The 19,791-nt window shown below is 41.0% G+C and overlaps 1 protein-coding gene across 1 annotated transcript in view; it reads right to left on the bottom strand.

The window, feature by feature from the left end:
• Positions 1-16,379, bottom strand: part of STMN2 (stathmin 2) — a 58,471-nt gene extending 42,092 nt beyond the window's left edge. Inside the window, exon 1 of the mRNA XM_090040221.1 lies at positions 16,199-16,379. Coding sequence (XP_089896347.1) covers positions 16,199-16,217 — 19 coding nt within the window. The 5' untranslated portion in view covers positions 16,218-16,379. The remainder of the gene's footprint in view (positions 1-16,198) is intronic.
• Between the last annotated feature and the right edge of the window lie 3,412 nt (positions 16,380-19,791).

Raw genomic sequence — 19,791 nt, 5'->3', positions numbered from 1 at the left:
TGGAAAGTAAATTCAGTTTATAAAGGTTGGCATCCATCAGTGAACAGCGTAAAACCAATGTACACCAACATACAGGAATATGACTGTATTATCTGCTAAAATGAAGCTAGGATCAAGAAATAACACTGGCACTTTTACTTTCAAGAGACAGGTTCTGGTCTTTTTGGTAGAAAGTGAGTGAAGCTTATGTTACCTAGTATAGAAAATGTTCTTTGCTCTGTTGAGGAGTTTCCTCACAAATAAGGAAGGTGTTTGGTATTAAGAACAAAGGCTGAGCTTTATTTTTCAAAAGAAGGCATGTCTGTCTATTTCATAGAAAATTAGGGTTGGACGGGACCTCAGGCAGTCATCTAGTCCAGAGGTTCCCAAGGATTGGCTACCAGGTCATGGCATGAGACCCCACTCAGCTGTCTGCCCAGGTGAATAGCTTCCAGGGCATGAGGGGTTAAAGTTGGGGGGTGGGGCAGCCCTGGGAGGATGGCAGCCAGCTCTGTGTGCCCTGTCCCACTCTTGTGCCAGTCCACAGGAAAAAAAACCTTGGGAACCAATGATTTAGTCAACACCCTGCTTAAAGCAGGACTATCCCCAACTAGATCATACCAGCCAGGGTTTTATTGAGCCAGGTCTTAAAAACCTCTAAGGATGAAGATCCCATCATCTCTCTAGGTAACCTGTTCCAGTGCCTCACCACCCTCCTAGTGAGAAAGTTTTTTCTAATATCCAGCCTAAACCTCCCTTGCTGCAACTTGAGACCATTCTGTCATCTGTCACCACTGTCAGCAGTCTACCTCCATCCCCTCTGGAACTCCCTTTCAGGTAGTTAAAGACTGCTATTAAATCCTCCTTCAATCTTCTCTTCTGCAGACTAAATAAACCCAGTTCCCATCCAGATTTGTGGAAGACACCAAGCTGGGAGGCACACTAGATATGCTGGAGGGTAGGGTTTAGGTCACTGTGAATCCTACCAAACTGGAGGATTGGGCCAAAAGGAATCTCATGAGGTTCAATAAAGATGAGTGCCCCAGTCACTCAGAAGTCATGTGTCCCAGTCCCCAAACCATTTTTGTTGCCCTCTGCTGGACTGTCTCCAACTTGTCCATATCCTCTATATAGTGTGGGGCCCAAAACTGGACATAGTACTCCAGATGTGTGTGGCCTAACCAGTGCAGAATAGAGCAGAATAATTACTTCTCTTCATCTGCTGACAATCCTCCTACCAACGCAGCCTGGTATGCTGTTAGCCTCCTTGACAACAAGCGCACACTGCTGACTCGTATCCATCTTATTGTCTATTGTAACCCCTAGGTCCTTTTCTGCAGAGCTACTGCTTAGCTAGTCAGTCCCCAGGCTGTAGTGGTGTATGGGATCTGTCTTCTGTCCTAAGTGCAGGATTTTGCTCTCATCTGTATTGAACCTCATGAGATTCCTTTTGGTCCAGTTCTCCAATTTGTCTAGGTCACTCTGAGTCTTAGCCCTACCTTCCAGCATGTCTACTATACTTCTCAGCTTGGTGTCATCCAAAAATTTGGTCAGGGTGCAATCTATCCCATCTTCTAGATCATTAATGAACTATTAAACAAAACTGGTGCCAGGCCTGACCCCTGGGGCACTCCACTTGATATTGGCTGCCAACTAGACATTGAACCATTGGTTACTACCTGTTGAGCCTGACAATCCAGCTAGTTTTCTCTCCACTTTAGTCCATTCATCCAAACCATACTTCCTCAGCTTGCTTGCAAGAATGCTGTAGGAGATGGTATCAAAAGCCTTGCTAAAGTCAAGGTATATTATATCCATTGGTTTTCCTGCATCCACAGAGCCATTCATCCCATCATAGAAGGCAATCTGGTTGGTCAGGCATGACTTGTCCTTGGTGAATCTATTCTGCCTATTCCTAATCACCTTCTTCTACTCCAAGTGCTTAGAAATTGATTATTTGAGGACTTGCTTCCTGATTTTTCTGGGGACTGAGGTGAGGCTGACTAGGCTGTAGTTCCCTGGAGCCTACTTCTTCCCTTTCTTAAAGATGGGCACTATATTTGCCCTTTTCCAGTTGTCTGGGAGCTCTCCTGATTGCCATGAATTTTCAAAGTTAATGGCAAGAGGCTCTGCAATCACGTCAGCCAACTCCCACAGCACCCTTGAGTGCCTCCTATCCAGCCCCATGGACTTGTACATGTTCAGCTTTTCTAAATAGTCCCTAACCTGTTCTTCAACACTGAGAGATGCTTACCTTCTCTCTAAGATGTGCTGCCCAGTGTAGTAGTCTGGGGGCTGACCGTGCCTGTGAAGACCAAGGTAAAATAGGCATTGAGTACTTCAGCCTTTTCCTCATCATCTGTCATTAGGTTGCCTCCCTTTTCAGTAAGGGACCCACACTTTCTCTGACTTTCCTCTTGTTGCTAACATACTTGTAGTTAGACCAGTCCCTTTGCTTTGAAAGATGCCGTGAAAGAGCAACCTAAAAAGAGCTGGAAAAGGAAGTAATAATTTCCCAGGTTTTTCAACAAGCAGTGGACTGTAACTCTTCAGAGTGTCCTGACTAGTCAGATATGAATTTTTCAGGATTATAAAGTGAAAATCCATCTCTTCATAGATGTATATCAATGGCATGTTTCCAGAATTAAATATTTTGGTATGTTAACGATTTTCTTCCCAGTGCTAAGGGGAGTAGGTTGCAAGGGAGTAGTTTCCGTATTGTAGAGCAAAAGACTCAATAGATGGTCTGGCCTTACCTAGTACTATACAGTGCACCAAAGAGTAGTCACATTACACAGAAATTGGGGCATCATCAGTGAAGCTGCAGGCATTTTGCTACCTCCATTAATCATGTTTGTTGTATAAAAAAAACTTATTGTCAGGTTGAAAAACAAATCAGTGGCAAAAACAGCTAAGAACTGAGGACTTTTGAGTGCTTTAAATTAATGAAAGACTTTTTTGGAACATTATAATGCAGACTTACTTTTGAGGTTGCCTAAACATGTCCAAGCACCTAAGTGTCATTGCTTGTGAAATGACATATGCCCCATAGATGAAAATATTTACAAAGGATATTGTAATAGGGCCATTTTTATTTCCATTAGAAGGGAAAATGGCAGGTCCTTTAAAGAGAATAAGACAGGCTGGAGGCCTAAGAGAAATAAGCTCCTAAGGGAAATATAAGGGAAACGACCCAACAATGAGGAGGTAGAAAGGCTCTGACCTGGGAGACGGGTAGAGTTCCTGCTGGAGCACTGACTGTTGGTAAGCCTATGGAAAAAACTGAGTGAAACTTAACAGGCCAAAAGGAAAGCCAGCTTGGTTTAGGGCCTATCCAGAAGGATTAAGAAGCATAAAGAGGAGGGGATTGGACTAGAGAAAGAGAACTAGACGACTTAGTAGGCAGGAATAAATCCAACACACAGACAACAAGAGTGAAGGAACACTAGGTAGAAAGGCCAAACAAAGGAAGTGGAATACTGGGAGATGCAGTAAAACCTCAGACTGTTGACTAGACTTTCTCTTCATGGACCTGGCCACTGAATATGCAGAGGCATAGGTTAGGGTTGAAAGGTACAGGGAGCATGGATGGTATCACACCCAGAGTAGGGAGATAGTATGAGTGGCTACAGATGTAAAGAGAATCATTGTAAAAGTTCTGAGAGTTGGCCAATAATGTATTTGCTAAAAATGAACTAGGAGTGAATAAAGGCTCCTGTGGATCAGATTATTTCAAGTCAGCTGGCATAGTCTTTATTGACCAGTCTAAAATGACAACTGGTTTTGGAAATATTGCAAAGCCAGGGTCTGATCTTCAGCTCATTTATATCATCTTGTTACTGGAAAAAACCCTTGAGTTTCTACTGGAAGCAGAGCATGCAGCTATTGGAGTGAATATATTAGCCAGAATTTGGCACATTTAGAAACAGAAACCAACCTGAAAATAAACCCAAACAAAAATCTAGATAGTTTTATTTGATTGTTGAACATTTTTTATTTTATATTTTAATTTGTTTAGTAAAGCTTCCAGTTTCAGAGTATTGGGAATCAGATAATGTTGAGTCCTGCCATAAGATGGGTCAAGACCCTTAACACATGGCAGCCAAATGGCCTGGAAAAAAAGACGCATGTCACATTTCACCTCTCCTGTGAGTCACACCTCATGACCTGAAGGGAAAACCCTAGATCTGGATCAAATGTAGCCACCTAAATCTTTCATTACCAAGGACAACCAGGCAAAAAAATGTAGGTAATGGTTTGAAGGCTTCCAAATTTTCTTCAATACCACTGCTTTTCCAGAACAGGGTGAAATATTCAGCCTCTATTACAGTGGAGAGGGAATACAGTGTAGTTATGGTACAGTAATTCAGTTTTGGTTGCTTTCCATAGAGATGAGAGCCAAAAAGAGCAAGCCCATCTATCAGAGACAGCTTATGCTCTGTAGCATTCTTACAACATGAAGTACAGGCAGTCCTTGACTTATAACATTTTGAGTTACAACATTTTGCACTTACAACATTTATAAATTGACACCGTTTCAACTTTCTGACATTAGTTTCAACTTCACAGCGCTTGATCCACAAGTTTGCTGTGTTGCTACATCTGTTCAAACTTCCTTGCCCACTTTCTTTATGAAAGCTGACAAGACTCCAGATAAACCTGCAGCCAAGACTCCTGAGAAGACTTGAGCCAAGAACATTTCAAAAAGTCCAACAAAGAGCCTTTCAAAAAGTCCAGGAAAGTCACCTCAAAGAAGTCCTTCCAGATCAACATGATTGCTATTTACAATATAAATACATTCATGTAGCTATAATATTCATTTATAATTTATTGAGTACAAAATTCTAGGTTATTTCTGGTGAAAATAGGGTATCAGGCCTTGGTTCAGGAATGAATCCCCCATTTATAACATTGTTTCCTATGGGAAAATTTGTTCCGAGTTACAATGTTTCACCTTAAGATTTGTGTTGTAAGTCTGAGGACTGCCTGTATCTTCATTCCTATTGATGTGAACTATAGTAGGTCTCAGGTTATCTGTTTTGATGCTGAGTTATGTTAGATGTCATTTCTAATTCAGTTTTTAATGGGTGAAATTCTGATGCTACTTAAGTCCATTACAGAATTCCTTGTGATTATCCTGGGTTCAGATTTTCATTCTATATTTAATCAAAACTTATTTGCATTGCTTTCTATTGTACTTTCTAATGTGATATCTAGGACCATTCTTCATGGTAGTGTCATCACATGGTTTCAGATTTATCAACTGGATTTAAAACTTAAGTAATTGTATAGTTATCATTAATAATTACCTGATTTATGTTTCTATTAATGAGCTCTCCCAGCTCCCTATAAATGGATTGAAGTATTTAATTGTCTTCCTTAAGAAAATAATGGTAGCATTTAATAATATAGTTCTAGAATGTATCACAGATAAACATTGTAATAAGAAAAAGAATATAAACATTATTGTATTCTTTAACAAGAAGATATGGAAATTTCAGGGGAACAAAAATGTATCTCCCCTCATGACAAGGTCTTATGTGGATCTTTATTTTCTGGTGGAGCAAACAAATTGGTGTATTACTCAAAATTGACTAAATTCACCTGAAGAAAAGTAACTACTGTTGAGATGGCTTCAGGTGTACCTTTACTGTAATAAAACTAGAGCAAAGGAAACTGGTTGGAGGTAGCCTTCCTCAGTATTAGTAACTTTGATATGATTTGCATAATATAACTGCAATGACTTTGTGCACATGTAAAATAAATTCATAAAGGCACAAATTGCAACAATGCAGGCGTACTGTTTAGACATGGTGCCTATTCTTGAGCTAAGCTTTTGTGTGTGCATGGTCTTGCCTGTGCCCCACCCTGCCACCTCTCTCTCTCAATTCCCTTCTTCAAAGCATCTGTCATAGCTTTAGTTCCTCCCCCTGCTTCCCAATTTTACACTGGGGGAAAAAGTTTTAATTTAAATTTTAAAATGAAACTATTCAGATGGCTTTGTTAGCGAGAATTTTACCCTGCTTTAGTCATCTTTGCAACACAGCATACAATGCATATTTAAAATATATTTGCAAATGATTTATTGCTTCCTGTAGGTGGATAGACTTGCAGGACAATGTGTGCTGGTACAAACCCAGGATCAGCATACTTATCAATAGCTAGCGTGACAGTAGCTTCTTTTTGCATATTTCAGCTAGTGGCCTTATTCAACACTGGGTTTCAGCTTGTATCTCACATTTTCCAGCACTGCATAAAAATATCATGAATTACTAATGACTGACCTTCCAGTCATGATTAAAAGGTCTCATGTTAAGAACAATTCTTCATTACTACATCTTTGCCATTTTCAAAATACCAAAGCTGAGCCAATTTTGTAGACCTGCTACAGAGTCCTTGATACAAGGCTAAGTGAACGGAACCAGACCTCAGCTCATATAAATCAATATTGTTTCCTTACAGTTTATGTCACCTGAAACTATGTTCCAAGCATTAATTAATTTTATTAATATACTTTAAATATTATCATTAATAACCCTGTTTATATTTTTCAAAGACTGTTAATATATATTTTTTCTGACATCACATCAGAAAATATGGATTCTGTAGGTTCCTCAGCATTTTTGTGTGATTGGACTCTATTGCTTCTAACCTTGCTAAATTATAATAATTCAGGCTGGAATTTTCCATGTTGGCCGTCTGCTTCAAGATAATTCTTTTTCTTTTTCTTTTTGAGAGCATAAACATGCTTCAGAGGTTTCTGAGACCAAAACTTAGGGAAAATATGATGTTTTGCCCATGCTACAATTTTTTTTCCAGTTGTTTAACTGAGAGGCTAGCATCACCAAGCTCTAGCTTAAAATTTGGCAAGGATGTAGGCAGCCTTTTATCAGTTATTGTGAAAATCTACCCAAATTTAGTTAAGTGATAAGCTCAAAAGTCACACATGTTTAGGAGAGACATATCAGAATTAAGCAACTAAAGTCTATGAAGATTCTGTCTACAATGTGCATGCTCCACTGCAGGATTGGGTGGGCTAGGGATGACATTTCCTGCATGGCCTCTCTTTGCAACTGTGGAGCAAATATAGTAACTGAGAGCTCAGAGACTTTCAGAATGGCGTATGACACTACAAACTGAGTATAAGCAAACTATCATTAGCCATCATGGCAACAGCCTCCTTCTGTGCCCTCTCTTCTTCCTATTATGACACCTAGCTAGCTTTGAGAAGGCTTTGGAACCTTCCTGCCTGACATGTAGAGGGGCAGGAGCTGACTCTAGGGTTGTAAATAAAGCAGCGTGAGACAAAAGCATCCATAGATTGGAACTGAAATCTGGTAAAGGGGAAAGATGGGGTGCAGTAAGAGAAACCGGGGCATGGGAAAGACTGACAGCCGACTGAGGGGTGGCAGATTCAATCAGAACAATAACAAGTTGGAGACAGAGACTGACTGACCAACTAGATGGAGACAGGGAAACCTGGTTAATGAAACCATGGAGGTAGACTGTGACTAAAAGGAGATAGAAAGGGAAAACTGGCAGCTGGATAGGGAGCATGGACCTGGCTATGGAAGGAGGCTACTAGGACTGAGATAATTGGGGGATAGGGAATGGAGGACTGGAATAGGCTGATAAGAAGTCACATTAGGGAATCACCCTGTCATTAGGTCACACTCCCTTCTAGACCTGAATACAATTATTTTTCAATTTACTTTCCCAAAAACCTGGGAATTATATACATAAAACTAGATGAAACACCATCTCATGTAACATTATATTAATCAGACTTGTAGAATTATGGTAATTGTTTTGTGTAGTGTCTTATCCTGGGAATGGGACTGGGCATTCTATTTTTACTGTGCTATTCAAAATTTATATACATCATAGCAATATTTGCATCTCTGTGCTGGAGAGGTTTGGGACTCTAAGCAATGTAAGGCTAGATAAAGTTGTTCTGTGTACGCTTGGACCAGATATGTAGGTTAAAGAGTTTGTCCAGCATTTACAGTATCTCCTCCATGCTTGATATTAGAATATTTGCTTCTGAGACTTTCTACCACTAGAGGGTGAAATTTTCTACATTTTCAATACAGAGCAGTACACATTAATGTTCATCAAGTTCATTGCCTTGTCTCACTGAAATCTGACTAATGAATAAACATAATTTACCTTCACTAGAGAATAATTTAAAACTAATTAAATTCAGATTTAAATTCAAATAAGCATCTCATACTACTAATGTTCCTCACAAAAATAATTAAAATTATACTTATTGAATAGTCATTTTAGTAATACCTTCTTTTTCAGGACAAAGCCATTTGCTTGAGAATGTGTAGGCCTTCAATTAAATCCTGAAGAATCTTTTTTTAAACAATGAGTGTGAGTGGCAATTGCCTACTACCTATCTTTAAAAAAAGCACAGTAAGATGCTTGCTGCAAACTGTCAAGAACAATCTTGACAGCATTAAAAATCTCTGTAAAATTCTGTAAGCACAGGAAAAAGGGATCTCTTAGTTTAAAAATACCCTTTTGTGTTAAGACTAGTCAGAACAATATTTGGAATTACATACAGAGTCTTCTGCACAACAGTTTAATAGTAGACTTTCAAGTGAAAGAGAGACTGTATTTTCTAGTGACTATGAAAATGAGTGCTGAATGCCAATAAACTTGCTTTTTATGTTTGCATGAAACTCTTGGGGGAACAAATACTTACAAAATAGCTACTTGTCATTTTTTAATGAGGACTAATAAAAAGGGTCACACAAGCAATAACATTAAATGTCTTTGAGAAATGATGGAGCTTGATTCATAGGTTACATTTTAAATTCCCATTGGGAAGCTTCTTTCATGTACACATTTAGAGAACTTCAAGGCTTGAATTCTTGTGGGGTAGAGACAACCACTGTCTATATATTCATGTACAATAGTGCCCTGATCTGGTTTAGGAATGTAAATGATGCTGTAATGGAAATCTCAATAATAACATAAGATGGTTATAGAAATTTTGTCAGAGGAAGAATAGCCAGAATATTGAATAATACATTGCTTAACATATTGCAAAGTAAGAATTTAGACTCATGTATCAGTAACACATTTTAAAAACTTATCTGTTAACCAGTGCTATCCTGAGGTTTATAAAGAGCACTGCAAGGAATCTGAATACAGGACTTACACCATTTTGGAAAAACAATTGTCATATGTTTTGTTCTGTTCATTGTGGTTTATGAAACTTTAATAACAACAGATGAACAAAAAAAAATCCATGTATTAAGAAAAGTCAGTTCATATCACAGCTATGAGGTAAGTGAATAGTACTATCTCTCTTTTATAGATGAGAAAAAATGAAGCGTCAGAAGATGCAATAAAAGACTTAGGCAGTTAAAAAGAAGGGAAAGAAAATGAGCATTTAAGTCGAAATGGTGACCACAGGAAACTCTACACAACTGCTGCCTGACTCTGGAGGTATCTGAAACTCCAGAGGCAATACATTTTGTGACTTAAAAATTGTTCAGACCTTACTGTTTGTCAGAATTTTCAGATACCCAAAAGTTCAAGTTCTGCACAGAAATGCATAAATGCAATTATTCCCTTTCCTCATCCTGAGGGAGCTAAAGCCCATATTTTCCATCTCCCAGGAGACCTGATGTCTAGCTTCTGCTCCCAGGACAGTTTCTGTATCCTATCTAATAACTATTTCAATAGAAATACAGAACCAGTCTTGAAAGCTGAGACCAGAATGGAGGTCTCCACTCTCTCAAGTGAGTACTCTGATCTCTAGTCTGAAGCACCATCTCGTGTTCTTCTTGGTTTAATGAATCTTCACTTCTTTACTTGTAAATTTTATTCACAAAGTCTAATGTTTTGTTTCTTCTATATACCAGTTTGATTGAATAACCTTCTAAATGTAGCTTAAATCTATCTTCACTTCTTAAAAGATACTATTGTTAGCATATTCTTGATGGGGAAGGAAAACATGGATGTGATAAAAAAGGAAACATCCACAAAGGAGGTTTGCATGTTGAGTTTTGCTCATACTTGCACATTATGTTCCAAGAGGGCAATGTTTTCAAAGACTGATATCTATAATCACTCTGCTGCATTTGTATTTAGGCCCCTAAATAAAAGACTTGATATTCAAAGATGCTAAGAAACTACAGCTTCTATTAACTTTTGTGGGAAACTGTGGGCTGCTGTGTTGTATGTCTCTAAAATGGGGTCTGGGTGTGTGGCTGTACATACCTAACATTTCAGATGTTAGCTACTGTCTACAGAGGAATTAACACTTCCTCTAAGATTAACATTGATTATATATTGAGTAGTTTTGGCAGAATCAAAGGAATACATAGTTACATAGCCTTAAGGCTCAGTTCTAGCTTCAGGTATTTGGTATGTATTGTAGTATATCTATCAAACTAGATAACTAGTTTTTGTGGTTCCATGCAGCACTACATTGATTCCAATGGACCAGGATCTGGTCTTTGGTTTGGAGAGTCTCAGATCCAAAGATGACACCTATGTAATCTATTTCATTGGTACTGCTATAAAAAAAATGTTCTTTATATTCATCTGCAACACCTAATGATAATAGCCATAGAATATTTTTGTCTTTATTACTTTATTTCAATGAGTGTAAATTTCTGAGATTACTTATCAAAGAAACAGCCTGTCAACACTGATTGGCAATACAATGCTTGTTCTTCCAGAAGTAATTGCTTTGGGAGGTGGAACTTCTGCAAAGGCCATTATGGAAAATACTGATGCCCAATGATTTAGGCAGAAAAGCAAAATACTCAACATGCATGGGGTCTTGAGGACCTCAGGGTCTCTATGTTCTTAATTCCACCTAGATCATGAGTCTTGGAACCCGTTTCAACACTCCTGATTCTAAAGGTGAATCTACCATTCACTTGCTTTGGCAAGTAATTTAGGTAAATAATTTTTACCTAGTGTTCACTAGAATTGCTTGCTTGCTTGACTTCATTTTAAAGTGCCTAATTTAAGACCTGCAGGGTCTGATTTCTTCCCCCGCTCCCCAGTTGTTGAACATCTGCAACTAGTATTGTCTTTGGAAATGTGAACAATCAACATCTTTCAAAATTAGGCCTGAGGTGAATTAAGTTGCGTAGGCAAAACCAAGGACACTCTGTCTGGGCTCAGTTCTCCCCTGGTTTATATGTTGTAATTTTGTTGATTCGAATGGGTTGAATAGGATGAATTGCAGGGCAAAGTTTCATGAATTTGGAAATGATACTTACCTGCACTGTGGGGTGTTGGGTTAACGTTAACTGGTTAATAGTTATGCAAATCTTTAAAGTTGTAAGTGCTATCCTAATACGCTAGTATGCATGTTTAGTTCAGCCTTTTTTTTTATATAGAAGATCTTTAATATTAATTCTGATAAATGGTATCATTTTCCAAATTTGGAGGACAGAACTAGTTTAGTATTTTAATTTTTAAAGAAATAAATATGAACATTATCTTAGAAAAATACAGTGACTTGGCACTTTAACTACCTGTGTAGTCATTACTTCATAATAAAGAACATTGACATCAAGTACAATCTAGATAAATACAGTATTACATTGCATACAAAGAGAAGTTAATATAAAACTAGAATCTCTATTAATGGCTGATGAAAGTGCTTCCAAAATTGATATGAACAAATAAATGATTTGGAGACTGCAGTTTTGGTTGGCATGAAAGGTTGAGGAGATTCTTGTAGTGCCTGAACACATTAGAAATGTCAACTTCCTGAATTTTATTTTCTTTGAATATTATATGACATCTTAATAAGCACGAGATGATTTAATAAATGAGAGAGGCTGTGAAAAAATGCTATGAGAGATTATAAAAAAGCAGTATTTATTCAACTCTATAAGTGGGTTTTAAAAAAATCATTGTAAATTAAAGTCTAATTAAAACAAAGACTTGCCTTCTTTTAAAACAGTCAAAATACTTAAAACTCTGAATGTCTTTTATAACATTTTTGAAACCACATCCCATTTTAAGTGATCAAAAATCTCATAGGATTTGGACGTCTTTCTTGTGCTAGAGTTCAACAACATTTGGACCATAGGACCTGCTCTTGCACCCTCTAGATTCAGACAAAATTTCTCTAGATTCTCTTTATTTATTTTCTATATTTGTGTTATTAATATTTAAAATTGTCCACATGTACATTAATTGGACATTAATATTTAAACAAATTTTCAGTATTGGATTGTATTATTTTTATGAAGGATCACATGAAAATTGAGGAGGTTTGTATATTTAGCAATGGCATAAAAATGTGCCAGAACATATTTTTGTTCCCAGTTAACATAGTACTTAGTCACATATCTAACCCTAAACAAACAATAGTTGGGCCCATTGATGTGAACAGAACTATTCATGAACTTAAAGTTAAGCAAATACGTAAGTGCTTTGCTGGATCAGGGCCACAGCTCTTAGTTATTAAACCATTATCCAACATAATTTAAATATTTGCATTAAATAACTATGCACTTATTTTTAGCAGCATGTATATAATTGTGTATTGGATTCTAATAGTAATGCAATGGTCAGTTATTGGAAAACATTTTTAACAGCTAACTCCTATTCATTGGGATGTAGCACCCAACTGTGGGCCTGTAAACCAGGTTGGTTTTTTTTTTTTTTCAAATGGATGAAGAGTTCTGAAACACTGTTATCAATGTGTAATATGCAGGTGAGCTAAGGTACGACTGGTTGAGCTTCTTTGATGTCACAGTCCTGACCAACCTTCACTCTTCCAGTGCTCTTTAGCTATTTTGGAATTGAACTGGAGCAATATTTAAGGTATTATTCACACTTTTCCAGTATGTTTCTAGTAGAAAAAATTGCAGAAAGAATACACATGCAAGAGCGCTAATAGCAAAAGATGCTTCCTCTGGCTGAAGAAAGGTGTTTGTACCCAAAAGCTTGCAAAGATAATTTTTTCCAACTATTTTAGTTGGTCTTATAAAAGATATCAGATTTACCCAAAGAACCTTGTCTTCCTGTATCCTTAGACCAACATGGCTACAACCAACACCCCTAATGGCAAAAGGGGTTTTTGTGTGTGTCTGACTTTGGTAGGCACATAATTTCATGTTAAAATGCCCAAAACAGAACGAGACACAATTCTGAGTTCTAATGACATTAAACACTTATACTTTTTCCTCCCTGGATCTTAGAAAACGGCTGGATCCGTGTAGCCCATAGTATCCTCTACTTTTGTTTATACTTATATAACATGTCTTATACATACATGAACAAACACATCAAAAGTATTCAGATTTTATTTGGAACTATGTGTCAACAATTACATAGGTGAAGAGTAAAATAAATATTAGTCCTACATATAGTCAGGTTATTTGTGCAAATCAAATAAAATGAACAACCCCCCACAACCTGCTGTGTCAGTACTAAAGCAAACTGTTGCCTGACCCCTAAAGTTTTCACTCAAGCAAAAATCCTCATGAAGTCATCAGGAGTTGTGCTTGAGTAAGGAGGTCAAGTTAGGCCAGCAATTATGTTCCAGAATATAGGCTCACATTCAGCAAGGTACTGAAGCATGTGAATAGCTATATTCAAGCCTATAGGACTCCTCATATGCCTAACCTGGTAAAGTGCCTTTGCTGGACAGGGACCCTAAATTAAGCATAATGGTGAGTGAGCTGTATTTGATGACACATTTTCAATTGACTACAGTGGCAGGTAGATGTGACTGTTATATTTAATGCTTTGTAACATCTATAGTATATAATAAAAAATACATTAAAGCACTGTCACCCTCTCAGTGGACAAATGGATAAAAGCTTTATGTTCTGGTCCAGAACAAGTGTAACTTATTTTACAAGAACTGAGAATCTGAAAGTCTTTTCTTTCACATGGAAATAAAGATTATTAGGTGAAGAAAACATATTCCACTTTTGATTACTACAGAAGCAATCTTTTAGTCAGGATAGATAAAAAGGCCCTGATAGAATTTAACAACAGAGGTATCTTCTAATGCCTGACAAAAATGCCTAAATCTGTATAACAATAAATATATATCACAATAATGACTAAAAAAAGTGGTCAACGGAACTATTTCTTTTTTATGAACTGAAAGAAAAAAAGCTATTTAGCCCTTAATTACATTTCTTACTTTAAAAAAATAGCCCTTTAAAGTTGCAATGCAATTAACATTTAAGGAATTAAAAAATATGCAAATATAGCAAATATGTAGCTCTAACCAGGAACTAACGAATAGGCAGTCTGGAAACAGTCAATCTGGATGAATCTAGCGATTTCAGCCACTTTCCTGCCACAGAAACCTTTTATGCTTGTGTTCTGTGAGAACATTAATCAAAGCTTGAAGAGGCTTTTTCTTCCATGGGGACAGAATTCCTAACAGGGGCCTTCTGCAGTGATCAGTCTCCAACTGACTACAAATTATCAATACTGATTACCAGATTGCTGCAATGGGGAGGGGATGGCGTGTTCAGCACTGCAGGGCTGGCCAGACTCCCACAGCTCTTGTCTCAGTCTATTTGCATATACAGCTGTCTCATGCCTTTTTCCCAGGGGTACCAATGCCAGGTTAGAAGCTCCGCCATCCCCACTGATCACTTCTCAGATCAAGGAAACCGTATCAGTTTCTTTTTTTGAAATACTGTAGAGCTAGCATCGGAAACATTCAGGTTAACTTTGAACAAATGCTCAAGATTGAAACAGGATTATTATCAAAGAGATCCCACGCTGAGTGTTCATATACATGGCATTTGTTTCTTTTTAGAAGGAGACACCATAGTTTAAATGTCTCCCTCATTATTTTGTGGGATGTGTGTGTGAGCATAATAGGAAACTGTTTTGATTTCTAATATCTTGATTTCTAATGTTTCATCCATGTTTTGTTCCGCTCCACCAAAAGAATCGGACAGAAATTTGCTGATGTTTGGATCCTTTTGAAAGCCTGACTTGCTGGCTAATGCATTTTGATCTTTTCCACACCCTGCACTGCAATTCCTAGTTCTCCACCCATTTCCACCATACAGCAGTTAATTGCAGTCTCAGTTAAACAAAGGGGTGAGGGTCTTGCTAGTGCCTCTTAGGTTAGCCTCACATCATGGCAACTCCCCAGAAGGTCCAGAAAATTTATTTCAATCAGCCTTCTCTTGTGTGTGTGTGTGTGTGTGTGTGTGTGTGTGTGTGTGCCGGGGGTGGGGGGAGGAGGCCAGAAGATAAGGTGTTTTGCTGCTCCTGGTAATCAGAGACTGCAGTCATGGATCTTTCAGGGCTCTGCCAGTGTAATTATTGGCCACCTCGCCTTCCTGTTCAGGCAGCAAAGGAGGAAAGATCGGGGAAAAGCATGAGCATTAGACATTCAAAGGGCCAGAGAGAGTGGGTGTGCAGGGTTGGGTGGGGCTGCTGAGTTTACACACAGGATTTGCTCTCAGGACACAAACCAGACCGCTTGGAGGCTCCACACTGAAGACAAAAGAAGGGTGGAGAGGCTGCTGCCTGGTCTACAAAAACACCCCGGACACGAGGGGGAAAGGACGAGCCAGTGACCTACTTTCCCCCGGCCCTGCCAGCAGCAGGCTCAGCGCCCATGCTGGACCACGAGCGGGTTCTTGGGCTCGTCCCGGCTGCCTTCCGCCTTTGCCCCGCCCCGCCTCCCCTTCTGCACCGCTGCGGGGACCGGGCAGCCCCCGGCCCGGCCGCTGGGCGAGGCCCGCCGGCGTGTGGTGGGCTCGGGTCGGGTCGGGTCGGGCGGCAGCGCGGGGCTCTGCGGCGCAGCCCGGCCCCGCCAGCCGCTCGGCTCCCCCGCGCAGCTGCCCTTCTGCTCGCGCATGCAGACACTGTCTTTGGGGGCCGGGGCTCGCAGGCAGGCCCCGGGGAAGAAGAGCAGCGCTAACCTGCCTGTTTTAGAGTGGCACCGAAGACTAGAAAAAAAGGACGCTTTAACATCAAACCCCCCCCCCCGCTTTAGCTGACATGGCTAAAGCTCCCCAGGGGCAGATCCTTGGGTGGACTTCAAAAGATCCCCAGGCTCCCACCCCCGCTCCACCTCCTTTCCTTTTTTTTTTTCACTGGAAAAAAAAGGAAAAGACTTAAGCCCAAATGTTGAGCATCGTCTTGGGTTTTTTTTTAAAAACACGTAAGGGAGGCCCCAGTAGAGCTGACAGTCCTAGGAAATTGCACTGGCTGAAGAAAAAGAGATGCGGTTTCTTACCCATTGCTGTTTTAGCCATGGTGGGATGTGCGGATTCTCAGAGGTGGTGAAGGCAAAGGGCTCCAGCTACAGCAGTGGAGAGAGAGAGAGACGACTGAATAAGGCACTGAGTCAGCAGAGTGGAGCTGTGCAAGAGAAGGAGCAAGAGGCAGGAGCCCATGAATAATTATCACTCCTCCACCCAAGCAGATTGGCTCTAGAGGTCCCCTGACATGACTCCTGCAGAGCCACAGTCTCCAAGCATTAAATATTGATCCGCCAATGGTGCTGGAGGACAAAGTGCCAGAATGCAGTTTGAAATGGAAATCAGCCCTTGAACGCCTCTCCCCCCCGGCTCTGCTGCGAGTAGTACAGTCCATGTCAAATGTTTTATGTCTTACATGAAAAAGCCTATTGGTGTTGAAATCTCTGCTGTTGCTTTCTGTAAAACATGCACAAATGCATTTCTAAAACATTTTTATTGTACGGGTAGGACAAAGGGAGGAAGGCTTGCCCCCCTTCCCCAAATCATTTTAACAACCACAGTTCTTTTAATTATTTCCTTTATTTTTCCTCTGACCCATAACATTATCGTACACTGATGGTCACCACACGCATCAGTGTCTGGGCTGCAAGTTTTTGCTTTTTAAGATTTATATTTTCCTGCTTCATCTGACATACGCAGTGGTAAAACCCAGAGAATGCCAGCTGTCCTAATTAGTATCTACACAGGGCTCTAGAAAACGAAAAAGCAGGATAAATGTAAAAAATAAATAAATAATAATAATCAATGATTGTGGTAATAGCCCCTCTCTTCTGTAATTTCAGAAAACCAGTGGGAACCTGGATAACCTGCCCTGTCCACGAATAACATCTGGAAGAAGATTGCTTCAGGCTTGAGGTATTAGGAGATATTTATCATCAACTTCATTGCAAAAGCATGGCAAGGAAAAAATCATCTTTGCAACAGAGAGGTGGGGTGAGAGGAAAAAGGTGAGGTGGAAAAGTGCTTCCTCTTGTGCTCATAGGAAAACCAATGAAATGGCTGGCAACAACTTAATGTGTGCAGTGATCTGAAAGGTCTGGGTGGAAATGTGGTTTCACTCTAATATGTTTTCTATTATAGTTATGGAGAAAAATCTTTGTCTGGGTGTTGGCAGCATACAAAGCAGGGCATATGGGATTAAGAGACAGCAAGGCCATCATATTATCTTTTGCTGGACTTTAATAAGTCAAACTACTTTTATCCTGTATTTCCTCTCCCAAAGATAGATAGGCACCCTTGCTCTACCCATCATGAGAAGCCACCCGTGGCCCATACTGATAGAGACAGCTAGCAAATTCCCAGTTTAGAACAAAGGACTTTTGGAAAATAGTCCCTGGGGTCAATCCAAGGCCTGTCTATATGCAGGTGTGCAGGGGTGTGTGTGCGAGAGAGAGAGGAAGCAGAGATATGCAACATAATATTTTTTCTGTAGCATAACAGAAATATGACTCCCTTTCCTCCAGATATGCTAGTCTTCCACATTTTCCATTCTTTCATAACTGAGTAGAATTTCCTTTTATTAAGCAAAGGTCCAGTGCCACTGCTCAGCACAGAGAAGGCAGCAGTGTGATTACGCTTCTCTCTCCCCCTTACCCTGGTTAATAAACTAGGACATTGCCTGCTAAGGCAGGTTCCAGAGGATGAAAGTGTAGACAACATTTTCATTGGCATTATGCTTGCCATTTTTTATCTGTAGGGTGTTTTTTAAGCAGAGAACTAGCCTCTGAAAGTAGCTTGGGGAGAGAAAACTCCATGGAAATGTAGAGCATGGGCGTGGGCTGTGTGCATTTCCAGCGGCGAGGACATAATGCAGCATGGAGGATGTTGAGATGGCTTCTTGCTGAAGCAGTTTTCTCTTTTCAGGCTATGGCAGGATGAGGGACCTGGCTGGGAGGCGAGAGAGTGAGCCCAGCCCAGTGTTTCTCAGCCTCACAACCAACCAACCTGCCGGCTGCCTTATCCAGCTGTGCAAGCCGTTCATAGGGACGGTGTTCAAGGGGCACGATGTGGGGGGCGAGGGCTACATGCAAGAAGGTGGGGATCTTGGGAGGCGGGGAGAGCCAGTGCGAGTGGGGAGGCTGAGTGGAAGAGGGGGAGTTTTTGGAGTGAGGAACCTGAGGGGGGTTGAGCGGGAAGCAAAGGAGCTGAGGACCTTCACAGGGACCTAGAGAAAAAGCCAGACGCTCTCGCTTTGCGCACCCAGTTGCCCTTGCCCCCCGCACGACCCCCCGCAAGCCCAAGCCGGGGCCGGGCGGCTCCCGCCCGCGGCCGCTGTCCCGCATTCAGCAGGGAGGCGGGAGCTGTCCGCGGTGCTGACTCTGGGCGCTCCGCACTGCCGGGGCGTGGCGGGAGCGAGCGGTGGGAGATGCGGGGCGGATCAGTCCTCTGATCAGCGTTTCCTGCCGTCCGGGGCCGGGTCAAGGCTGCAAGAAGCAGTGTCTCAGCTCCCCCCAGCAGCACCGCTGACCCGCCCGGGCTGCCCCACCCCGCCGCCCCGGAGGAACTCGGCTGCCTCTGAGCAGCTGGGAAAGCCCCGTTGGGCAGGGAATGGTTAGCTTCCTCCACCACATCCTCTCGGCGTCCCTTGGGCCCTTGGCTTGCCTGGCCACCATCGGTGGAGAGGGGAGCTCAGAGCCAGCCGCTGCAAGGCAGAGATGGGGAAGCGCAGCCAGACGCAGAGAGCTTCTTCTCATCGCAGCTGCTTTGCAGGCACCCCCCTCCTCCCCACCCTGTCCACTGCGGAGCGAGTTAATGCTGTAGAATAACAGGTTGCTTTATGATGTTGTCATGGCATGTAGAGAAAAGCTGGCTGTCTCGAGGGGGTTGGAAAGGGCAGGGGCATGGGGTGCGGGAGAGATTTCGATGCCAAGAAACCGGTGCAAGAAATGACACGCGGATCACTGTCACGTCAAGCTCTTGGCAAGAGAATCCTTTCTGGGGAGTAGGTCTGAGCACTCATTTTTGATCTGCAGCCCTTTCTTATAGGCAATGTAACATGAGGCTTAGGGGAAACTGTGATTAAGCATCAGGATTTCAGTGCCCACCCCAGGGATTTGTTTTCTGTGATGTGTGGACCAAAGGATGTGGCTTGCTAAAGCTCTTCGTTGGTAACACCCTGGTTTTTTTGCCTGGTTCCTTACACTCAGCCTGCATCTTGGTTTATGAATGGGCATGGTGGAGAGATTTGTTTCTGAATGAGATACTCCTTAATTACTTTGAGCAGGCTGCAGGGCCCTGGTCTCAGAACAAGACCTTCTGATCCTGGCTTTCTGTCATAGGCTTCTGTGGTTCTGGCCATATCACTGAACCTTTTTGTTTTCTCTCTCTCTCTCTCTCCCTCTCTCTCTCTCCCTCTCTCTCTTTCCCCCCCTCTTTTTCAGTTTTCTCACCTGCTAGATGGAATAATATTATTTGTACCCTTGGGATGTGTTGAGAAGATGAATGTTAGTGCAGGACTGTAAGAAAATGGGTACTATAAAAGATCTGAGTATTATTATATAGTGAAATCTTAGAAATTAAGACATGGAACAGACTGCTAGTAGGGCATTTAGTTCATTGCTTTACCAGT

The sequence above is a fragment of the Crocodylus siamensis genome, chromosome 3 (assembly GCF_052110815.1).
Source record: "Crocodylus siamensis isolate JL-2025a chromosome 3, ASM5211081v1, whole genome shotgun sequence".
NCBI lineage: Eukaryota > Metazoa > Chordata > Crocodylia > Crocodylidae > Crocodylus > Crocodylus siamensis.
The sequence above is the reverse complement of the archived record's forward strand: the minus strand, read 5'-3'. Positions and strand labels throughout refer to the sequence as shown.